Source organism: Castanea sativa, chromosome 3, assembly GCF_040712315.1.
Source record: "Castanea sativa cultivar Marrone di Chiusa Pesio chromosome 3, ASM4071231v1".
NCBI lineage: Eukaryota > Viridiplantae > Streptophyta > Magnoliopsida > Fagales > Fagaceae > Castanea > Castanea sativa.
The window spans coordinates 30,241,448-30,260,934 of record NC_134015.1 but is presented as its reverse complement, the minus strand read 5'-3'; the positions used below and the strand labels follow the sequence as shown (position 1 = coordinate 30,260,934).

The window sequence follows — 19,487 nt, the reverse complement described above, 5'->3', positions numbered from 1 at the left end:
ACTTGTGATGCTTAATGCCATATTCTTCCATAGCTTAATGCCATATTCTCAATCTTCTCAAAGGTCTTGGTCAAGTTCTCCAAATATTGTTGATAAGGCTTCAAGTGTTCCTCCTTCACCTTCCACAACTTTTGTGTTTGGGCTATAACCAAAGTTGAATCTCCAAAGACTTCAGCCTCTATTACCCTTAATTCTTGAAGAGCTTCCATTCCGACAATACAAGCCTTATATTCAGTCATGTTATTAGTTGCTTCAAACTTCAACTTGATTGCCAAAGGTATGTGAGATCCCTCGGGAGTGATCAAGAGTATTCCTATCTCATTCCCATATTGGTTTACAGCTCTGTCAAAGTACATCTTCCATGTCCCTAACTCAACCATCAAATGTCCTCGTCCGAAAAGTTTTCTTTACCATTTTCGCCCTCTATAGGATTCTTGGCACAAAAATCTGACACGACACTCCCTTTGATAGTTTTTCTAGCCACATACTTCAAACTTAATTCTGCCAACAAGATCAACCATCTTGACAATCTTCCACTCAAAGCAGGCTTCTCAAAGAGATACTTCAATGGGTCCATTCTTTCTACCACCCATATTTGGAAGGGTAAGACGATATGTCTCAAATTCTATATGGCCCAAACAAGTGTGAAGCATTACTTTTCTATGGGAGTGTACCTAGTCTCATAATTATGGAACCTCTTGCTCAAGTAGTATATGGCCCTCTCATTCTTGTCATCGTCCTCTTGTGCAAGCATACTTCCAACCGCCTCCCTTACGATGGAGAGGTATAGGAGTAAGGGCTTTCCATGCTATGGAGGCACTAGGATATGTGGGTGGAGGAGATATTCCTTGGTAAGTTCAAAGGCTTTTTGGCACTCATCATTCCATGTATGTGGTTCATTCTTCCTTAGGAGTTTGAAGATGGGCTCACAAGTGGAGGTGAGCTTGGCAATGAATCGACTAATGTATTGTAATCAACTCAAGAAACTCCTTATCTCTTTCTCACTTTTGGGTGGAGGCATCTCCAATATGGCTTTGATCTTGGATGGGTCAACTTCTATCCCTCTATCACTCACTAGGAAGCCTAGCAAATTTTTGGCAGTTACCCCATAGGTACACTTTTGTGGATTCAGTCTTAGCCTACACTCTTTAATCCTCTTGAAGAACTTCCTCAAGTGTATGATGTGGCTTTCTCTACCTTTGGATTTCACTATTATATTATTGACACATACCTCCACCTCATTATGCATCATATCATGTAACAAGGCTGTGGCCATCCTTGGGTAAGTTGTCTTGGCATTCTTGAGGCCAAATAACATCACCGTATAACAATAGATTCCCTATTCAGTAGTGAAAGTTGTTTTGGTCATATCTTTGGGAGCCATCTTGATTTGGTTGTACCTCGAGAAACCATCCATGAAAGACCTCAAGGCACTTCTCGTCATGTTATCCACCAAGACATCAATGTGAGGGAAAGGAAAGTAATCCTTAAGGCATGCCTTGTTCAAGTCCCTAAAATCCACACACATCCTCACCTTCCCATCTTTCTTAGTTACAGGTACAACATTGGCTATCCATTCAGCTTGGTGTACGGGTTGAATGAACCCTACCTTTAATTGTTTTTTAAGAGCCATTCGGTCCTCATTCTTCTTAACTTTTGTTTCACAAGCACCATATGATCATGAGTATCAATGTGATGTAGAGCTATCTCGAGGTCAATTCCAAATATATCTTCTTAGGACCATGCAAACAACTCTTGGAATTCCATGAGGAGTTCTTGGAGATCTTTTCTTTCTTTTTCATTTAGAGTTGAGCCAACTTTAATTAATCGTGGATTCTTATCATTGCCCAAATTAATAGTTTCAAGAGTTGGTTCCGTAGGTTCAATTTTTTTTCCGATTGTTTATTAATTTCAATTTCAATTTCAATTGAATCATTTAAGTGCATAATTTCAACATTATGGGATACATCAAAGTAAGCCAAATCAGAATTCCTTTTATTGAAAATATTGGAAAGTACATTGGAACTTATATTACAAAAATTTTTCCCCATGTTTTTAGAAAACCCAACCCAAGTCGAATTATTAATGGTCCCCGCAATAGTCATGATGAATTCCATCTTCTTTCTTCTTTAAGGCTTGCCATTCTTCCCCTCGTCCTTCTTCAACCTCCTTCTTCAAAGGTTTCCATTCATGCATAGCTTTGGTTATGTCATACAGAACCTCGCCATTGTGGGGGAAGCCTTTTCCCACCTCGTCAAAGAACCAGTCACTGTCATCCCCACTCCTATAGCTAATCATTTCATCATCTCCTTCTTCTTCTTCTTTTTATCACGACATATTGGTCATTTTCAAAAGAAGGGTCCATGTCGCGTTCAAGCATGAAGTGAGCTGGGGTGACTTAGGTTGTTCCTACCTTCGAGATCCATTCTAGCCAATCATGATCTTCCCACGATCCCACGTCTCCTGATTTGGAGAAGTCATTGAGATGAGCCCTCTTGAAAATTCATGGTCCAGGAGCACTCTTCAGTTGTGGCATAAAGTTGGGTAGAAGTAGGCGGACCTTCCTTTCCGCCATCATGTGGTTGAAGTATTCTTGAGTTTACTTGCTTTTTCCATGATTAGCCTTTTCTTTTTAGCTTCCTCTTTTTCTATCTCAGAGAGGTGGCTTATTATCTTCTTAAGGACTTCAACTTGCACCTTCGTACACTCGAGCATCTTTTGCACAAGGGCCTTCTCACTTGAAGTGTCCATCTTTCCCTCTTGAGGGGTCTTCCCTTTGAATGTCTTTCCTTCCATTGGACTTGGATTGGAGCGATGTCTGAAAAGAAGTCTCATTTTTATTAAGTTCATGTACCAATTAAAGGTTTTTTTTTTAACTTTATTGATGTCCTTAGAAAATTCTTATGTTCATTTTAATGAAGTCCCAATTACAACATCACTCCCTTCCCTCTCATGGATTTTTTCCCCTCACTTCATTTGGCTTTGGTCTATTTACAATAAAGCTCTCATCTTACTCTCATGGACTTTCATTAGAATATACTTAGAAATTTTTCAACCATTTGCCTCAAACATGGGCTTACAATGTATTCATCACCTTTGGGCTTTCCATTTTTATTTCACTTTTCATTATTTTTTTTTTTTGGAAATAGCCCTTTACCTAGAATATATTGTAGCCTTCCTTTCAAAGTCCATGAAGTTCTCATCATTTTGGGCCTAGGCATACAACAAGGAGGCCCAAGACTAGGGAAGTTCATATTGACTTTGTAGGATTTTCAATGCTAAGTCCATACCATATTTGTTACCTTAGACCTAAAGTCCTCTTTTTCAAAAGGGTTTTTTCCACTTAGGCCTATGATAGCAATTAGGCTATGTTCTTATGAACCTTTCAAGTTAAGATATACTTTTGGATTTAAAGACAAGCCTCTTATATGTGAGAACTTCTTTTCATTTATCCCATGATATCTTAGGGACCATAACTGTTGGGCCATCCCTTCCATTTTTATGACTTTTATTTGTTCTTTAGAATTAGGTGAACACATGATATATGGTTGAACAAACAAGAAATATAAAGGGTATCCTTGGTGATAGGGTCTAGGATATCTCAAGTGTGGGTAGGCTCCCTAAGGCTAAAGGGATAGACAAGTAGGTCACTCACAACTAGGCGGGCTATGATTCTAACTGAGGGCCTAAATGGTCCCCAGGGTGGATTGGTAGCAAACCTTTAACATAATCAAAGCCCATTATAGGCAATGACATCGATTGTGAGCAGGTTGGATGAACTTCGGAAGATTTGGACCTGAATGGAGCTTTCCATTTTCCCACTCATCACCAACCAAGGTTAAGGGAAAAAAGAGAACGAGTGATGTGTGTGCAAACAAGTATTGAAATAGTTTTTATTAAGGTTAAGAAATAAGAAACATAGGAATTAAACTCACTATCCCCAGTGGAGTCACCACTGTGGACACAAGGGGTCGGAATCGCCACCTAGTTTTTGCAATGGTCTAGAAACCATAGCTATAGCGTCCCTTCGAGGAAGGATCATTGATCTTACTACCAATGTACAAGTTCGGAGTTTATGTATGCTCTGAGGAAGGTGTTAGGCATCCAAGATCACCCAACCCTAAAGTTGGCCTCCCATCGGTGTGTCTTACGTCTTAACCTTATTAAAAACACTTTCAATATTTGTGTCTTAAACTCACACACACATTAGCATGCATCCAAAAATACAATCATGGCATTATTACCCCAAAACACATACTTATCTATCCATAAAGCAAAGGGAAGCTAAACCTGTCGAGATTAGTGCCCTTAAAATCTATTGTATGATGTTATATATGACATTATGTATGACTTAATGTTATGATTAATAAAGTTGTTATATTATTATCTAAAAGAATGGTAACATGAATATTTGGACACTATCATATAGTCCATGAGATACATAGTATGTGATTTATGTGATTTAGTCACAGAAGATATAAATCACAAGTTCTTTGTAAACTTAGAATTTTAGTTCGTAGTCGGTGATAAAATTAGGCATTTCATCTGCGAAGACTATAACATATCAACTAAGATGATTTGTCTTGATCATGGAAGTGGAGACTTCTAGTTAATATGTTAATATATTTTAAGAGTTAAAACATATTGAATTGGACCGCTATGAGATTTATTATTCTCCTAACGACTGTCAAATGAATAATAAATCTCACGACTTGTATTTACATGAACTCTTAATCCTGAGAAAAAAATGGACTTAATCATGAAGTGTAGGTTGCCTTGATACATCAGGAGTGAGATCTAAGGTCACAATCAAAACCTCAGTATGTTGGGCAACTACATTTAGTGTTGATGGAACATATATTCTCAAGATGGAATTCATAATCTCTTAATGGAGATATAAAATATTCCCTTGAGATAAGTTTAATAGGTTTGGTTATTCAGAGTGTTAGGCCTAACCACTTTAGTAAGGAGTTACTAAAGTATATATTTAATAAATTGGATTTCATAAATATATGATGAATAACATAAAGGATTAAACTGGGTACTAAAGGATAAAGATGTAATAATCTTCAAAGTGACAATCTATATTCATGACTTTGTATTACTACGAATATTTTATGAAGGGGTTGCATGTACAATAAAGTCTCGGGATATAATTTATTAATAAGGCCTAGAGTGCAATTATATTTATATAGTGATATTAAATATAATTAATGATAACTTTGGACTTGTCAAGAGTTGACAAAAAAAGTCCAAGGCCCATTTGAGATAGAGTCTTATTTGTTCCCTTCTGGTCCCACTCCAAGCCACATACTAGAGCCCAATTCGAATGGCCCAAAAGGCCAGTACAATTAGATAATCAGATAGATACAAAGAGAGAAACATACATAATTTTGATTAAGAGACACAATTGTGAAATTGTGTGTATCTGAGTATAAGCCACTCTCTTATTCTCCCTTAAACTAATTGAGAGACCACACTTCTTGGGCATTAGTGGAATTGGAGTGAAGATTGAAAGTGTTTCCAAGTACTTCTAATCATTGGTTTTGAATTTCACCACACCAAGGTACGCTCTCTTGTTCTTAAATTTTGAAACTTGCATAGTACATGTTATCAATTGTGAATGAAGTAGATCCGTTAATTTTCCACTGCGTATGTTTTGTATGAGATACAAACCATGTTTTTACAACAAAATCACGCACATATACAAACCCTAGCATTCATCTAGCATGTGAAAACCCTATCATTTATCTAAAACAAGGCAATAACTCAATCATGTCAGCATAGCATATACATCAATATGGTAGCAAGCAAATCATATCATGGATCAAAAATAGGGTATCAACTTCGTACACATATATCAAGGGAGGATTAAACAAACAACATGCATGTTCATGTGAATGCATGACTTACCTTACTTACCTTGCAGCATCTCAGCACCTACGACATTGTGCATGAACATATGAATGCATGTTCATGGTATTTAAACAAGACATAAACATAAAACCCTAATCTAAATATATAAGGGACGAACAACAAATAAAGCATGTGAAACAGAGAACCAGATACATCTATACATATGAAAAGGGTTTAAACAGAGGCAAAACATGTGAAACAAGCAAACCAAATAGAACAAGAAATCTGAATTAGGGTTTTTGGGCAAGTGCCTACGTACGCAATTAGAGACTTGCATACGCAAGGTTTAACTTGCATACACATGCTCATGGCATGCATGTGTGGACTTGTTCAAAAACCCTAACTCAGAAAAACGAAATAGAAAAATAAAGCACGAAAGAAAACCCTAATTCTAACAATCTAGCATGCATATAAACATCAAACAAGCATAAAACTAAACTAAACAAACATCTAAAAACTAAACTAAACAAACATCTAAAAACATAAACTAAGAAAAGAAATGAGATTAAAATAGAAAAGAAAGACTAAAAAGAAAGGTTGAAACTTGATACCTCAAAAAGGAGTTCCCAAGCTTTGATTTTGACCATTCCCTTAAGTCAAATCTATCACAAGGCATTAAACAAGCAATTAGCAACGTTAACCTAAAAGGATTGGGGCCAAAAAAGGTCTCAATCAAATAAAATTGACTTGAGGGTGTTTTGTGAAAAACTCCATTTTGATTCACTATTTTCTAGTGAATATTAAGTTTTTTCCCATGGGATTTCTGTGTTTTGAAAATGTACCATGTAAGGCTTTATATAGCGAAAAAAATGGGGTTTAGAACGGATCCCAGACGATGTGGGATTCATTCCAAACCTCAGCCATTATTGCAAAAACTTGTTTTTTTTATGTTTCTGAAACCCTAGCTACGTACGCAGGAGTGTGCCTACGTACGCATGCTTTGGCCCACTTATCCAGGCCATTGTCCACATACGTGGGCCAAGGGCCACTTTGGTCATTTTATTTTCAAAAATAGATTTTTGCTCATTTAAAATGTTATATTTTCCATTTTAATACTCAAGTCAATTCAATATATGATTAGGATCTAAACTGGCCTTAGGCCTTAGAGTTTGAGCATCATTAGGGAAAGAAGGCCCGAGTCGTAAGGGGTACAAAATGCGATGTCTACACCATCCATGAAAGATATCAAGGCACTACCAGTCATATCATCCACTAGGACATCTATGTGGGGAAGAGGAAAATCATCCTTAGGGCAAGCTTTGTTCAAATTCTTAATATCCACACACATCTTTACTTTTCCATCTTCTTTGGTACATGCACAACATTGGTTATCCATTCAGCTTGGTGTACATGTTTGATGAACCCTACTTTCAATTGCTTAGTGACCTCTTCTTTGATCTTTAGAAGCCATTTGGTTCTCATACGCCTTAACTTTTGCTTAACGGGTACCATGTGGGCATGAGTATCAATGTGGTGTTGAAGCTATCTTGGGATTGATGTCAAGCAAATCTTCATAAGACCATGCAAACACTTCTTGAAATTCTATGAGAAGCTTTTTTGAGATCTTTTCTTTCTTTTTCATTTAGGGTTAAGCTAATTTTAATTAAGCGTGTATTCTCATTATTGCCCATGGTCCGGGAGCACTCCTCAGTTTCGGCAGGAACACTAGTAGGAGAAGGAGGACTTTCCCTTCAGTCATCATTCAATTGATATCCTCTTGAGTCAAGTTATTAGACATCGCGGCATGTGGATAATTGGGAAAGTTCAACGTAATTTTAATAAGTACATGTCCCAATAAAAAGGTTTTTAACTTTAGATGTCCTTAGGTAGTCTTTTAAGTCCATTTTAATGAAGGTCCAATTAAAAAATCGCTCAATTTCCTCTCATGAACCTTGCCCCTTGTTTCATTTGGGCTTTAGTCCATTTACAATAATGCTTTCATCTTACTCTCATAGGCTTTCATTAGAATGTACTTAGAGATTTTCAACCCTTTGTCTCAAATACGGGCCTACAATGTATTCATCACTTTTGGGCTCTTCTTTCTCATTTTATTACCATCATTTTTTTTGAAGTAGCCTTCTAGCTAGAATATATTGTAGCCTTCCTTCAAAGTCCATTAATTTCTCATCATTTTGGGCCTAGGCATACAACAAGTTGTAGGATGTTGGATGCTAAGTCCATAGCATACTTGTTACCTTAAGCCCAAGGTCCTCTTTCTCAAAAGGCCTTTTGGTTTGGGCTTATGATAGAAATTAGGCTACGGTCTTATGAACCTTTCAAGTTAAGATATACCTTTGTACTTTGGGATAAGACTCTTATATGGGAGAACTTATTTTCTTTTAGGCCAAAACATCTTAGGGTATACCATAACTTTTGGGCCATCCTTCAATTTTATACCTTTTATTTGTCTTTGATAATTAGGTGAGCGCAAGATACATGGTTGAACAAACAAGAGATTTAAAGGTTATTCTCTTTTGATGGGATCTAGGATCTCTCTAAGTGTGGGTAGGATCCTTAGAGCTAAAAGGATAGATAAGTAGGCCACTCACAACTAGGTAGGCCATTATTCCAACCAAATGCCTTAATGGACCTTTATGGATTGATGGCAATCCATTAACATACTCAAAACCCATCACAGGCAATGACATACATTGTGAGTTGGTGGGATGAACTTCGAAAGACCTTAGCCCAAATTGAGCGTACTCATCTTCCCACTCATCACCAACCAAGGCAAAGGGACAAAAGAACCAAACGAAGTGTGTTCAAACAAGTATTGAACAAGCCTTTGTTAAGATTAAGAAATAGGATACATTGAATCAAACTCTCTATCCCCAACAGAGTTGCCACTGTGGGCGTAACGCATGGTTTAAGGAGTACACCTCGGCCAAGTGGATTAGGGTGGAGAAACATGGAGTCACCGCCCAATTTTTTAGTCTAGGAACCATGAATATAGCGTCCTTACGTGGAAGGATTGATCTTACAACCCGTTGGTCGACTTTCATTCATTGTGTCTGACGTCTTAATCCTGTTAAACACACACACTAACATACATCTTAGCATACAACATGGCATTTCATCCTAAAACCTAACATACATCTATCATGGCAATCAACTAACCCTAATATACATCTATCACATATAGCATCCATTACATCCAAGGCAGAAGCATGTATATATCAAATCAAGGCAAAAACGTAGGCATCAAACAAATCATATTATCATTCAAAGCATGGCATATACACTTTCATATACATGTTCATCAAAGGAAGATAAAGCTCTTATAACAAACAAATGCATGTTCATGTGAATGCATGACTTACCTTACTCACCTTACTGCATCACAACACCCATGGCATTAATGCATGAACATGTTATATGCATGTTCATGGTATCAAAATAAGAAAAAGGATGGGAACCCTAATCTAGCATGTTAAAGAAAACAATTACTTAAATAGAGGAACGGAGACTTAAAAAGCATAAAGAGGAACAAAACAGAGGCATGTTATGTGAAAGAAACATAAAAGCAGAAACAGAAAAACACAGATTAGGGTTTCTGGGTACCAGTATGTGTGCGCATACATAGGCCTGGGAATGTAGGCCAATTGTATGCGTACACATACTTTGAGCCCGTGTATGCATGTAGAAGCATGTGCACCCAGATATGCCCTAAAGAATCCTAACCCAGAAAACAAAAACACATAAATAGAGCAAAACTTAAAATGAAAATTCTAACATGTTAGCATGCTTTAGAACATAAACAAATTTAAAAAAAAAAACATTATAAAGCAGAAACAAGGCAAGAAAACAGATTAAAACATTTTAAAAGAACACATGGAAAGAAAAAGTTTAGAACTCAATACATCAAATAAGAAGCTTTTCAAGCTTGATTTTGACTGTTCCCCTCAGTTAATTTATTCACAATCAAATATAAAATTGATTAGTAATCTTATACTCGAAATATCAAAAACAAAAAATGTCTCAATCAAAAGAAAATTGACTTGAGGATGTTTTGTAAAAAAACTTCCTTGGCCTTTCATTTTCCAAAAATAGACTTATTTTGCTCATAAAAAGTTATGTCTTCCATTTTAACACATCTCAAATCAATTTGTAATTTAATTGGGCCCTAAAGCAATCTTCGGCCTTACAATTTCGACATCATTGGGAAATGAGGGCCCGAGTCATAATGGATACAGAATACGATGTCTACACCTACGACATTTGCCTTGAATGCATACCTATACTCCAAGGTCAAGAGCTCTCATGATTAGGATAGGACCACCTTCCCAACCACGTGAGTCCATCATACAATGTGCATGACCATATTTAAACAAGTACACACACACACACACACATCAAGCATGCACAATGCAAGCACATAGAGCAGGAAAATAAACCAAACATTTCCATACCTAAGGAACGTGGCCTAAGCAAGGTACAGGTAATGTAAATTGGACATTGCCTATATATATATATATATATATATATATATATATATATATATATATATACATACATCAAGCATGCACAATGCAAGCACATAGAGCAAGAAAGTAAACCTGACATTGCCATACCTAAGGAACGCAGCCTAAGCAAGGTACAGAAAATGTAAATTAGACATTGTCATACCCTAAGAATACAATCCAAGCAAGATACAAGGAAAGTAAGTCCTAGTCTAGATACAAGGTTCTAAAGGGAGGCTAAGAGAGAGAGAGAGAGAGGGAGAAAGATAACCACATGGGGAGGCTGAACCTCCCAATCTACTGAACATTTCTCTTTTTGGGCTTGCGTCTTCTTACTTGCATTTTGCTCATTTTGGCTTGCATCTTTAGAAGTCATGCCCTCGCTCCAAGCATGTATATGCAAAAAAACAAGGATGACAAAGCCAGCAAACAGGCAGAGGGAAACAAACAAGGAAAGGAAAAGAGACATGCTAACAAGCAAACAAAAGAAAGAGAGCAAACATAGGAGCAAACAAACATGTTATCAAACAAGCAAACAAGAAAGGGTGTCCTAGAAAGACAAATTTAGGTTTGGATTTGGTTTTCGTAGTTCCATTAGATTGGAGTATGGACAAAACGTGTGCCATCAAGCAAAGTTCCTAAAAGGGACTTGGGATTTCATGTACAAAGATGGATGTGAACCCGAACAAAATCATAGGTAGGAACTAGGCTTGATGACAAAAGCAAGCACACAAAGACACATGCATGAACAAATAAACAAAGATGCAAAGATGCAAACAAAGAAGGAAAGCTAAACAAGATGGCACAAAGCAAGCATAGCCAGCAAAAAGGAAGCGAAGCATGTTATCACACAAAGGGGAAGGGTAAATATGTTAGAAGGAACTTATAAAGGCTAACATGAAAAACCTTAACATGTAAAGCTAAGCAAAGGAGAGAAGGGTAAGCGGCCAGTCAACCCAACATCACTAGGATGTACTCTTATGCAAGGTTATATCTAAATAGGTCACAACAGAGGAATGGCAGGGACAGACACAGGTGGGGGCCCGGGCCACCCTTGGCCTAAAAAATATTTTTTTGGTAGGTTAATTTTCAAAAAAAAAAAAAAAGACTTGGGCCCCCCTTACTTTGTAGCTTGGGCCCCCTCCAAAATTGTAAACCATTAACCCAGTTGGCCAGCCCACATGTAAATCTAATATATATATATATGTGTGTGTGTGTGTGTGTGTGTGTGTGTGTGTGTGGTAAGTCCAAAAATGTAAACCAAGCAGTCCGAAGACCCTAGACTCCAAATGGAAAAACAAAAGAAAAAAAGAAAAGAAAACCTAAGAGGCAAGACAAAGAAAGTGAGAGGCGAGAGACTGGGAGAGACCTTGCCACTGCCCACGCCGTGAGTGAAGCCACCAAAACACGACAGAGAGAAACTGAGAGGTGAGAGCTTGAAATCTTGCCGCTGTCCACGTTGTGACGCCGCCACCACTTGAGACCCATCTCGCAGACCCATGCGACATCCACCACGCGACAACCATCTCACTGTGACGCCACTGCTGATCTGCTCCAACCTTCACTCTTCACACTTCACACTTCACACTCAAGTATTTAATCTATTCTTCAAAATCTCAAAATCTGTGCTAGTGGTGTTTGTGTTTTTACTGATGAGTGAATATGTGCTTGTGGTATTTTTTTGGCTTTGTGACTTTGTGTTTGTGACTATCTCTTGTATATTACATAGATAAGAGAGAGAGTAGAGTCTCTAGAGATTAGAGAAAATATCAATGCTTGATTTGTTTGTTGTGTGGTAGTTGGGCAATAAAAATGGTAAAGTGTTTTTTGGTAGTGCATAATAAATTCATAGTGTCGGTAGTGGGACTGGGTGAGTGACAGAAAAAAAAAAAAGATACAAAGACAAAAGAAAAAGATAAATCATATAATATGATAAATTGTCACAAAATTTTATTAAAATAACAGTAATTCACTTGCACCTATTGTTAACTCATAATACTATAACTAGTAATTTGAAATTAGATAAATTTATAAATTGAAAAGCAATGAGAAATACTAAATTTATAATTAAATGTATCGAGCATATTACTTAGATTCTAGCATTTTTCTTTACTTAGTTACAACAATTAGTCTATTTGTGAGATAATATATATAATTCTTATTTTATTTGTACATCATGAGAAAATCAACTACAATGTTTGATTTTTTTTCAAAAGAAAAGGTTCAAATTCTTCAGAAGTCAATGTAGTATTGCCAACAACTAATGTTGCTATTCCAATTCTAGAAAATGCCAATGTTCCAATTCTAGAAAATATTCATTCCCTAATTCTGGAAAATGTTGATGTTCCAATTCCAGAAAATGTTGATATCCCAATTCCAAAAAATGACCATATCCCTCAAACAAAATTTCAAAAGGTTGATCTTGATTCTTTGGATTATGTTCCTAGAACACATAAAGAAATATGGAAATATCATACTAATCAACATGACGACATTCAACGGGCTTACATTAAAAATGGTCCTCACCAACCTCGTCTAGATACATACAAAAAAGTAGAGAACACAATCATAGCTTTCAAACTTCTTGGTTTGAATACCATTAAACATGGCTTGAATATTCTCCAACAAAAGATGTAGCTTATTGTCTACCTTGCTTTATCTTTCATAAGCCAAATGGGCTTGTGGGACAAAATGCATTCACCGTTGGTGGATTTAGAAATTGGAAAAAAGTTGGAGGCAAAAATTGTTATTTTCAAAGTCATATAGGAAAAGATCCTAACTCGGCTCATAGAGTTGTAGAGAAAATGTGTAAGGATTTGATGAACCAATCGCAGCATTTACAAAAGGTGATTGATCATTTCACTAAAGAACAAATTGCTAATAATCGGTTGCAATTGAAGGCCTCAATTTATGTTTCCCGACATCTTTCCTTTCAAGCTATATCTTTTAGAGGTCGAGATGAAAGCTTTAGTTCATCTAATCGTGGGAACTTTCTTGAAACATTGGATATTGTGACTTTTTGGAATGAGAAGGTTGCTGAAATGATAGAAAAAGCTCCCAAATGCAACCTACACATCACCTAGGATTCAAAAGGAACTTCTATATGTTTACTCAGCCAAAGTGAATAACACAATTCAAGAAGAAATTGGTGATGTAAAGTTTTGCATAATGGTTGATGAAGCTCGGGATGAGTCCATGAAAGAGCAAATGGCTATGGTTTTTAGATATGTTTATACAGAAGGCTTTGTGAAATGTTTTTTTGGCCTTATTCATATTGTTGACACTACGGCTTTGACTCTAAAAAAAAGGATATATTCTTTGTTATCTCAACGTTGCTTAGATATACAAAATATTCAAGGGCAAGAATATGATGGAGCAAGCAACATGCAAGGTATGTGGAATGGATTACAAGCTTTGATTTTGAATGATTGCTCATATGCTTACAACATTCATTGTTTTGCACATCGCTTACAGTTGGCATTAGTAAAAGCATCAAAACAAGTTGTCCCCATTAGTGGATTTTTTCTAAAATTGATTTTGGTAATCAAAACTGTTAATGCTTCATGCAAGCATAATGAGCAATTGAAAGTTGTCAATGCTAATTGAATAGCACGTTTGATTGATCTTGAAGAGCTTGAGACTGGAAGTGGACTTAATCAAATTAGCACTTTACAACGACCTGTAGAAACATGTTGGAGTTCACATTTTAGATTAGTTTCTAGCTTATTAAGGATGCTTACTCCAATATGTGAAGTTTTACTAAATATAATTGATGATGCAAGTGATGGTGAACATCGAGCAAAAGCAGAGTTAGCTTATGATGGTTTAAATTCATTTGAATTTGTCTTCATCTTGCATCTTGAGAAGGAAACTATGGAGATCACTGATAAACTTTGTCAAGCTTTGCAAAGCCAATCTCAAGACATTTTAAATGACATGCATTTAGTTTCATCTTCTAAAGCACTTATCCAAAAATTTAAAGATGATGGATGGGATGGCTTACTTACCATTGTGATATCATTTTGTGAGAAGCATTGCATTGAAGTCCTAGATATAAATGCTTGTTATGTTGGGAGGCAATGCCGAGCTTGTAAACAGCAAGATGACTTTACAATTGAGCATCATTATCGAGTTAATATTTTTATGCTGCAATAAATTCTCAACTACAAGAACTAAATCATCTATTTAATGAGGATGCAATGGAGTTACTTAGGCTCAGCTCAGCTTTAGAACCTCGAGGGGCATTAAATTCTTTGAAAATTAGTGATCTTTGTTTGATGGTAAAGAAGTTCTATCCACAAGATTTCACAGATTGTGACAAACAAGTGTTGGAGAAGGAACTTTATCATTATGAGCATAATGTAGTCCAGGATCCAGAGTTCAAAAACTTGAAAAGTTTATCCGAGTTGTGTCAATGGTTAGTGAGAACTGGAAACTCTGAACACTACAAACTTGTTTATAGAATTGTGAGACTTGTGCTTACTCTTCCGGTTTCTACTGCAACTACACATAGCGAGCATTTTTAGCTATGAAAGTTGTCAAAACTAATCTTCGTAAAAAAAATGGATGTTAGGACATATGTGGTTCACTTGTTAAGAACATATGTCATTCTTTTATGTAATTGGCTAATCCTTTGACAAAACACACTTTGCTTGTATTTGGGTAGATCTAGAATGTTTTTAATACTTCAAGAGACAAGGTTTCATGATCAAGTGTTAAAACCATGCAAGTCTGTCCAAGAAACAAGCTGAAGAGGTGTCTGTTATTAAAGCTCAACAACTAGCATCTATCGAGCTTAAGAAGCTGTTCCAACCCCGTGGCTCAACAGCTGCTCGACAGCATCTTGACATCTGCTATCTGTCGATGTTTCAGAAAAACAGAATTTTAGATCTATTTTGATTTCAATCCGTGGATATGTCTTTGGGCCTTCTTTTCTCATAACCCTAGACATATAAAAGGATTATTTTAAGGACCGTATCTAATAGCACAACTGAGAGCACAATTGCACAAGAGTATATTTCACAAGTATGACCGGAAACCTAGTTTTGCCCTAGTTCATCTCTAATGTGAAGAAGCTGCTGTGTTTTCTGCACCGTAGGATTTTTTAACCAAGCATCTTCTTGTTCTTCATCGTGTGGATGAACTGAAGAACTTTGCAGCCAATATCTATCTCAAGTTGGTGATTGAAGTCGCGTACTAGGATCCGCGCAATTGATTAGTCACGCACTGGGAGCCGTGCATCAAAATGAGAGATTATCACTACAGAACAAGTCCATTTAGGTATTGGGGTAAGGGTTCAACTGTAGATTGGTAGAAGGTACTGGGATTCCTTTACTTGTAACCGCTTATTTTGATAATAGTGGATTCTCGGGAGTGGTGACCTTAAAATCACTCGGTGGGATTTTTGCCTTGGAGGTTTTCCCCATTCGTAAACAAATCACCGTGTCAATTTATTTTCCGCTGCACTTTAGTTTATTGGTGATTTGTTTGTACTACCACGCGTTTGCATGTTAAATTGGTTAATTAATTAAACTTGGCTAATTAATCAATTAATCCATCACAATGGGTCAATACATTTTTGGCCTATCAATGGAAAATGATTTTTTAACAGACTTTGTGATGTTATACATTGTATGGGATATAGTTTTGACATTTAGCTTGGATTCAATCATAGATGATTTTGAAGATTTAAAAGAGTGTCAAGTTCCCTTTTCATAGATAATGTATTAAGAGACAATAGTGTTTTGTGTCTTTTGTCTTTGTTGGTAAATGACTGCATCTTGATATATTAAGAAACAATGATTTTTGTATATTTGTCTTGGTTAATAGTTTGTTAATACTATATGGATGTGTATTTGATTTTTTTTTTTTTTTCTTTTTTTATCTCCGGCCCCCTAGCTTGAATTTCTAAGTTTGTCCCTGAAAGAAGATATAACTGAATCTTGTTGTTCTTGGTTTCCATATATACAAAGGCATAATCTGGTTTTTTTTTTTAAATCTCATTTCCCACGTTATATATTATAGGAAAATGAATGTTATGTATGTAAATATTAACATAAAGAACAATTCAACTCATTAAATGAATTCTTTCAAAAGTGCAACGGCAGAGCAATACTGGGGATACAAATACATAGGACACCTCAAAAAAAAGTTTCATAACTTAAAAAAAGGAAGCACACAAGAATCATGATTTGGAACCAAAACACAATTCATAAGAACCCAAGGTAGCATGGAAAAAAAAACTGAAGAACCACAATCAAATTGGTTTGAACTTACCACTTAAGATTTGAGAATCCAATAAAAACTCACTTAAAATTTACAACTATTTTGAAAAAATGAAGAAAAATTGACCACGTTCATATTCAATCCATCTCTCTCCCATTGAACCTACTACTTAAGATTTAAGAATCCAATAAGAAAAACAGCAAAACTCATACAAAATCAAGTGATTGACGTCCCAAAAAACCATAACCCATTGATATTTCAAAATTAAAAATAGAGGAAAACCACCAAATCCTGAGAAAACATACCTTGAGATTGTGACACTAGACCTTACTTATTCTCATTACAAAACGTGTTTTTTTTGTCACTTTTAAACTCCAATCAAAACAAAATCACCAATACCATTGCATTTGCATTACACTTGACGCATGCATAATATCATGGGACACATATCCCTTAAAAAAAGTAAAATGTTTTCGTTTATTGTCGCTGAGTAGCATTATAAGAAATCATTAAAATTAGGCACACCATTAGATATCATTATGGTATGCTAACATATTATCCATGCATAATTGAACCTCTGGAATTATGTTCTTGTTCAAGACCTAATTTTACCTAAAGGGTGTTAGGACCTTCAAAACAAACATTGAGTTGAAATCATTCAAAATAGAGGACTAATCACACCTTCAAAATCCCCCAATAATGGATGACGACTTCATTTTCATACACACTTTTCTTCCCCACCCCCCCCCCCCCCCCTCCCCTCTTTCTAACCATCATATGCTCACATGCAAACACATGCATATCACCATTCTGGAGGGTGGCTCTAGAGACTGCTGGTATCAACAATTGGCGTATTGCTTGGTAAATTATTGTGGGGTCAAGGAATTGTTATCTATGCTAAAGCATTTAGTGTAAAAAAGTTTCAATAAACAAACATTATCTTATATAACGTGAATAAACTAAACGTATGCGGTATGCTACGTATTTGGAAAAATGCCCAATTTCAATTCAATTTTTATATCATTTGTAAATTTTTCATTTACTTAATAATCTACTTCTTATTCAATTGTAGATGAAAGGTAATCGAAACTTATAAATTAAAAAATCCAAAAGAGATAAAATCAAGACTCTTTTTTTGTGATGTTAGTTTAATCATCTCACAAAGTATGAAACTTTTCACTCACATTTTCGGTGGAGTCAGAAATCTTTACTATATATAATATAAAATTTTCTAAACATTTTGGGCGGTAGCCCTCAAGTGGATCAGCTATTGCACACTTGTCAAGGAAAAAAACCCTAATGTTTAAAAGGAATTATTAAGACAAAATTTTAGGTGAATGTTTCCCTAATAATAAAAGAAATGGTAAAGTGTAAGTACAATTTCTTAGGTAGTATATCTAAAATTCGCCAATTGATTCAACTATACGATTTTAGTGATCTATTACAACAACAACAAAAAAAAACCAATATTATACATTCCAATGACAATCAAATTCAACCATTTAGTTTATTGGTTAATACAACGGCATAATTGAATTGATTAGAGAACCTAAGGAACCGTAAGGTTTTATTTTAAAAGAAAATATAATTAAAGCATAGTAAAATAAAATTTGATGGGAGGCTTAAAAAATATGGTATTACAATTTTGAAATAATTCTCTCTTTTAATTTTTCTTTTCTTTTCTTTTTTCTTTTTTTTTTCTTCTTTTTTTTTTCTTTGCGCTTTGGAGGAACTAAGCAAAAAAGCCTAGAGTGAGATGGAAAAGTCAAAAAAGAAACGAAGGTACATTTTAGGGGAACTCAATAGAGGCGTTAGAAGATAAAAATGGTGTTCTGACTTCTGCTACAAATGGCAAAAGGATATTCTGAACAGTCTTTAGTATTACTTTCATTGCGGCTTCTATTCCAGGAGAGAGATTCTAATTTTGACAGCTTGCTAAGTTCAAATCAGTGGCATGAGTCATCTACTGTCTATTTCACAAAAATATGAAAAAGAACAATGAGAGGAATTGACAAATATATTTGAAAGTTTTGAACATTAAAACCTTAGGCTTGAAAGAATGACACTCCACTCCAAATCTGAATAGATAAAAACCCCCCACCTTCCTTGACATTTGAAGAAAATAACACTCATTAACTTATCAAAAAATAACACTCATTCTTTTTATACAAAATATTCTAAATTTCTATAAAATCTTTTTTACTAAAGTTTAACCATGATTAGTAAAAACATAAAATGTTGAATGTCATTTTCCAAAACCTCAAGAGAAGAGTGTAATTACCCCAATTAAATAATAGTGTTCACTTTTCAAGTATTTGTAAAGGTTAAAAGTTAAAGGTAGTTAAAATGAAAAATCTCTACTAAGCACGAGAAAAAATCAGTTTCATTGTCTTCTGTTAAGGCAACTACTCCGCCACAATAGATCACAATAGAAACTTTTTTAGCCACACGTATAAAATGCCACAACTCCAAGCACATATACCTTTGTTTTTTTTTCTTTTAAATTAATTGTACGTCTCATATTTATAGTTTAGCAAAAATGAAAAGAATAATGGGGGCAAATATTTGAAGGACCTATATTTACAAAACGGTATTTATATGCAGTGCTTTTAGCAACGAAGTAGCCATTTGTTTCACCAAAACTTGGCCCCCAGAGCTTTGCCCATCTCTACGTTCCTCTATCAAATTCTGAAGCTTCTGAGGCAAATCATTCTCCACAATCAGTTGCTTGGGCCGCGGATGGTGCTCATAAACAGCCTGCAGTATCAAAAATTTATGTGCCCATTAAAATTAACTAACCATAGGAGGAAACCACAATTCCAATATAAACTTTCACCAAATATCTAGTAGTAAAACACTACGTAACGTCTATTAAAATTGAAAACT

The 19,487-nt window shown here is 35.6% G+C and overlaps 2 protein-coding genes across 2 annotated transcripts in view; one reads left to right on the top strand and one right to left on the bottom strand.

The window, feature by feature from the left end:
* The first annotated feature begins 613 nt into the window (after positions 1–613).
* On the top strand, positions 614–14,531 carry LOC142628806 (uncharacterized). The gene is made up of 3 exons (XM_075802843.1): positions 614–784; positions 13,425–13,767; positions 13,987–14,531. Exons 1-3 carry the CDS (start codon positions 614–616, stop codon positions 14,529–14,531), a joined length of 1,059 nt encoding a protein of 352 aa, XP_075658958.1.
* Positions 14,532–18,962: 4,431 nt separating this feature from the next.
* The window catches only part of LOC142627809 (MAP3K epsilon protein kinase 1-like), a 58,784-nt gene continuing 58,259 nt past the window's right edge, over positions 18,963–19,487 (bottom strand). The window contains exon 24 of the mRNA XM_075801708.1: positions 18,963–19,358. Coding sequence (XP_075657823.1) covers positions 19,182–19,358 — 177 coding nt within the window. The 3' untranslated portion in view covers positions 18,963–19,181. The remainder of the gene's footprint in view (positions 19,359–19,487) is intronic.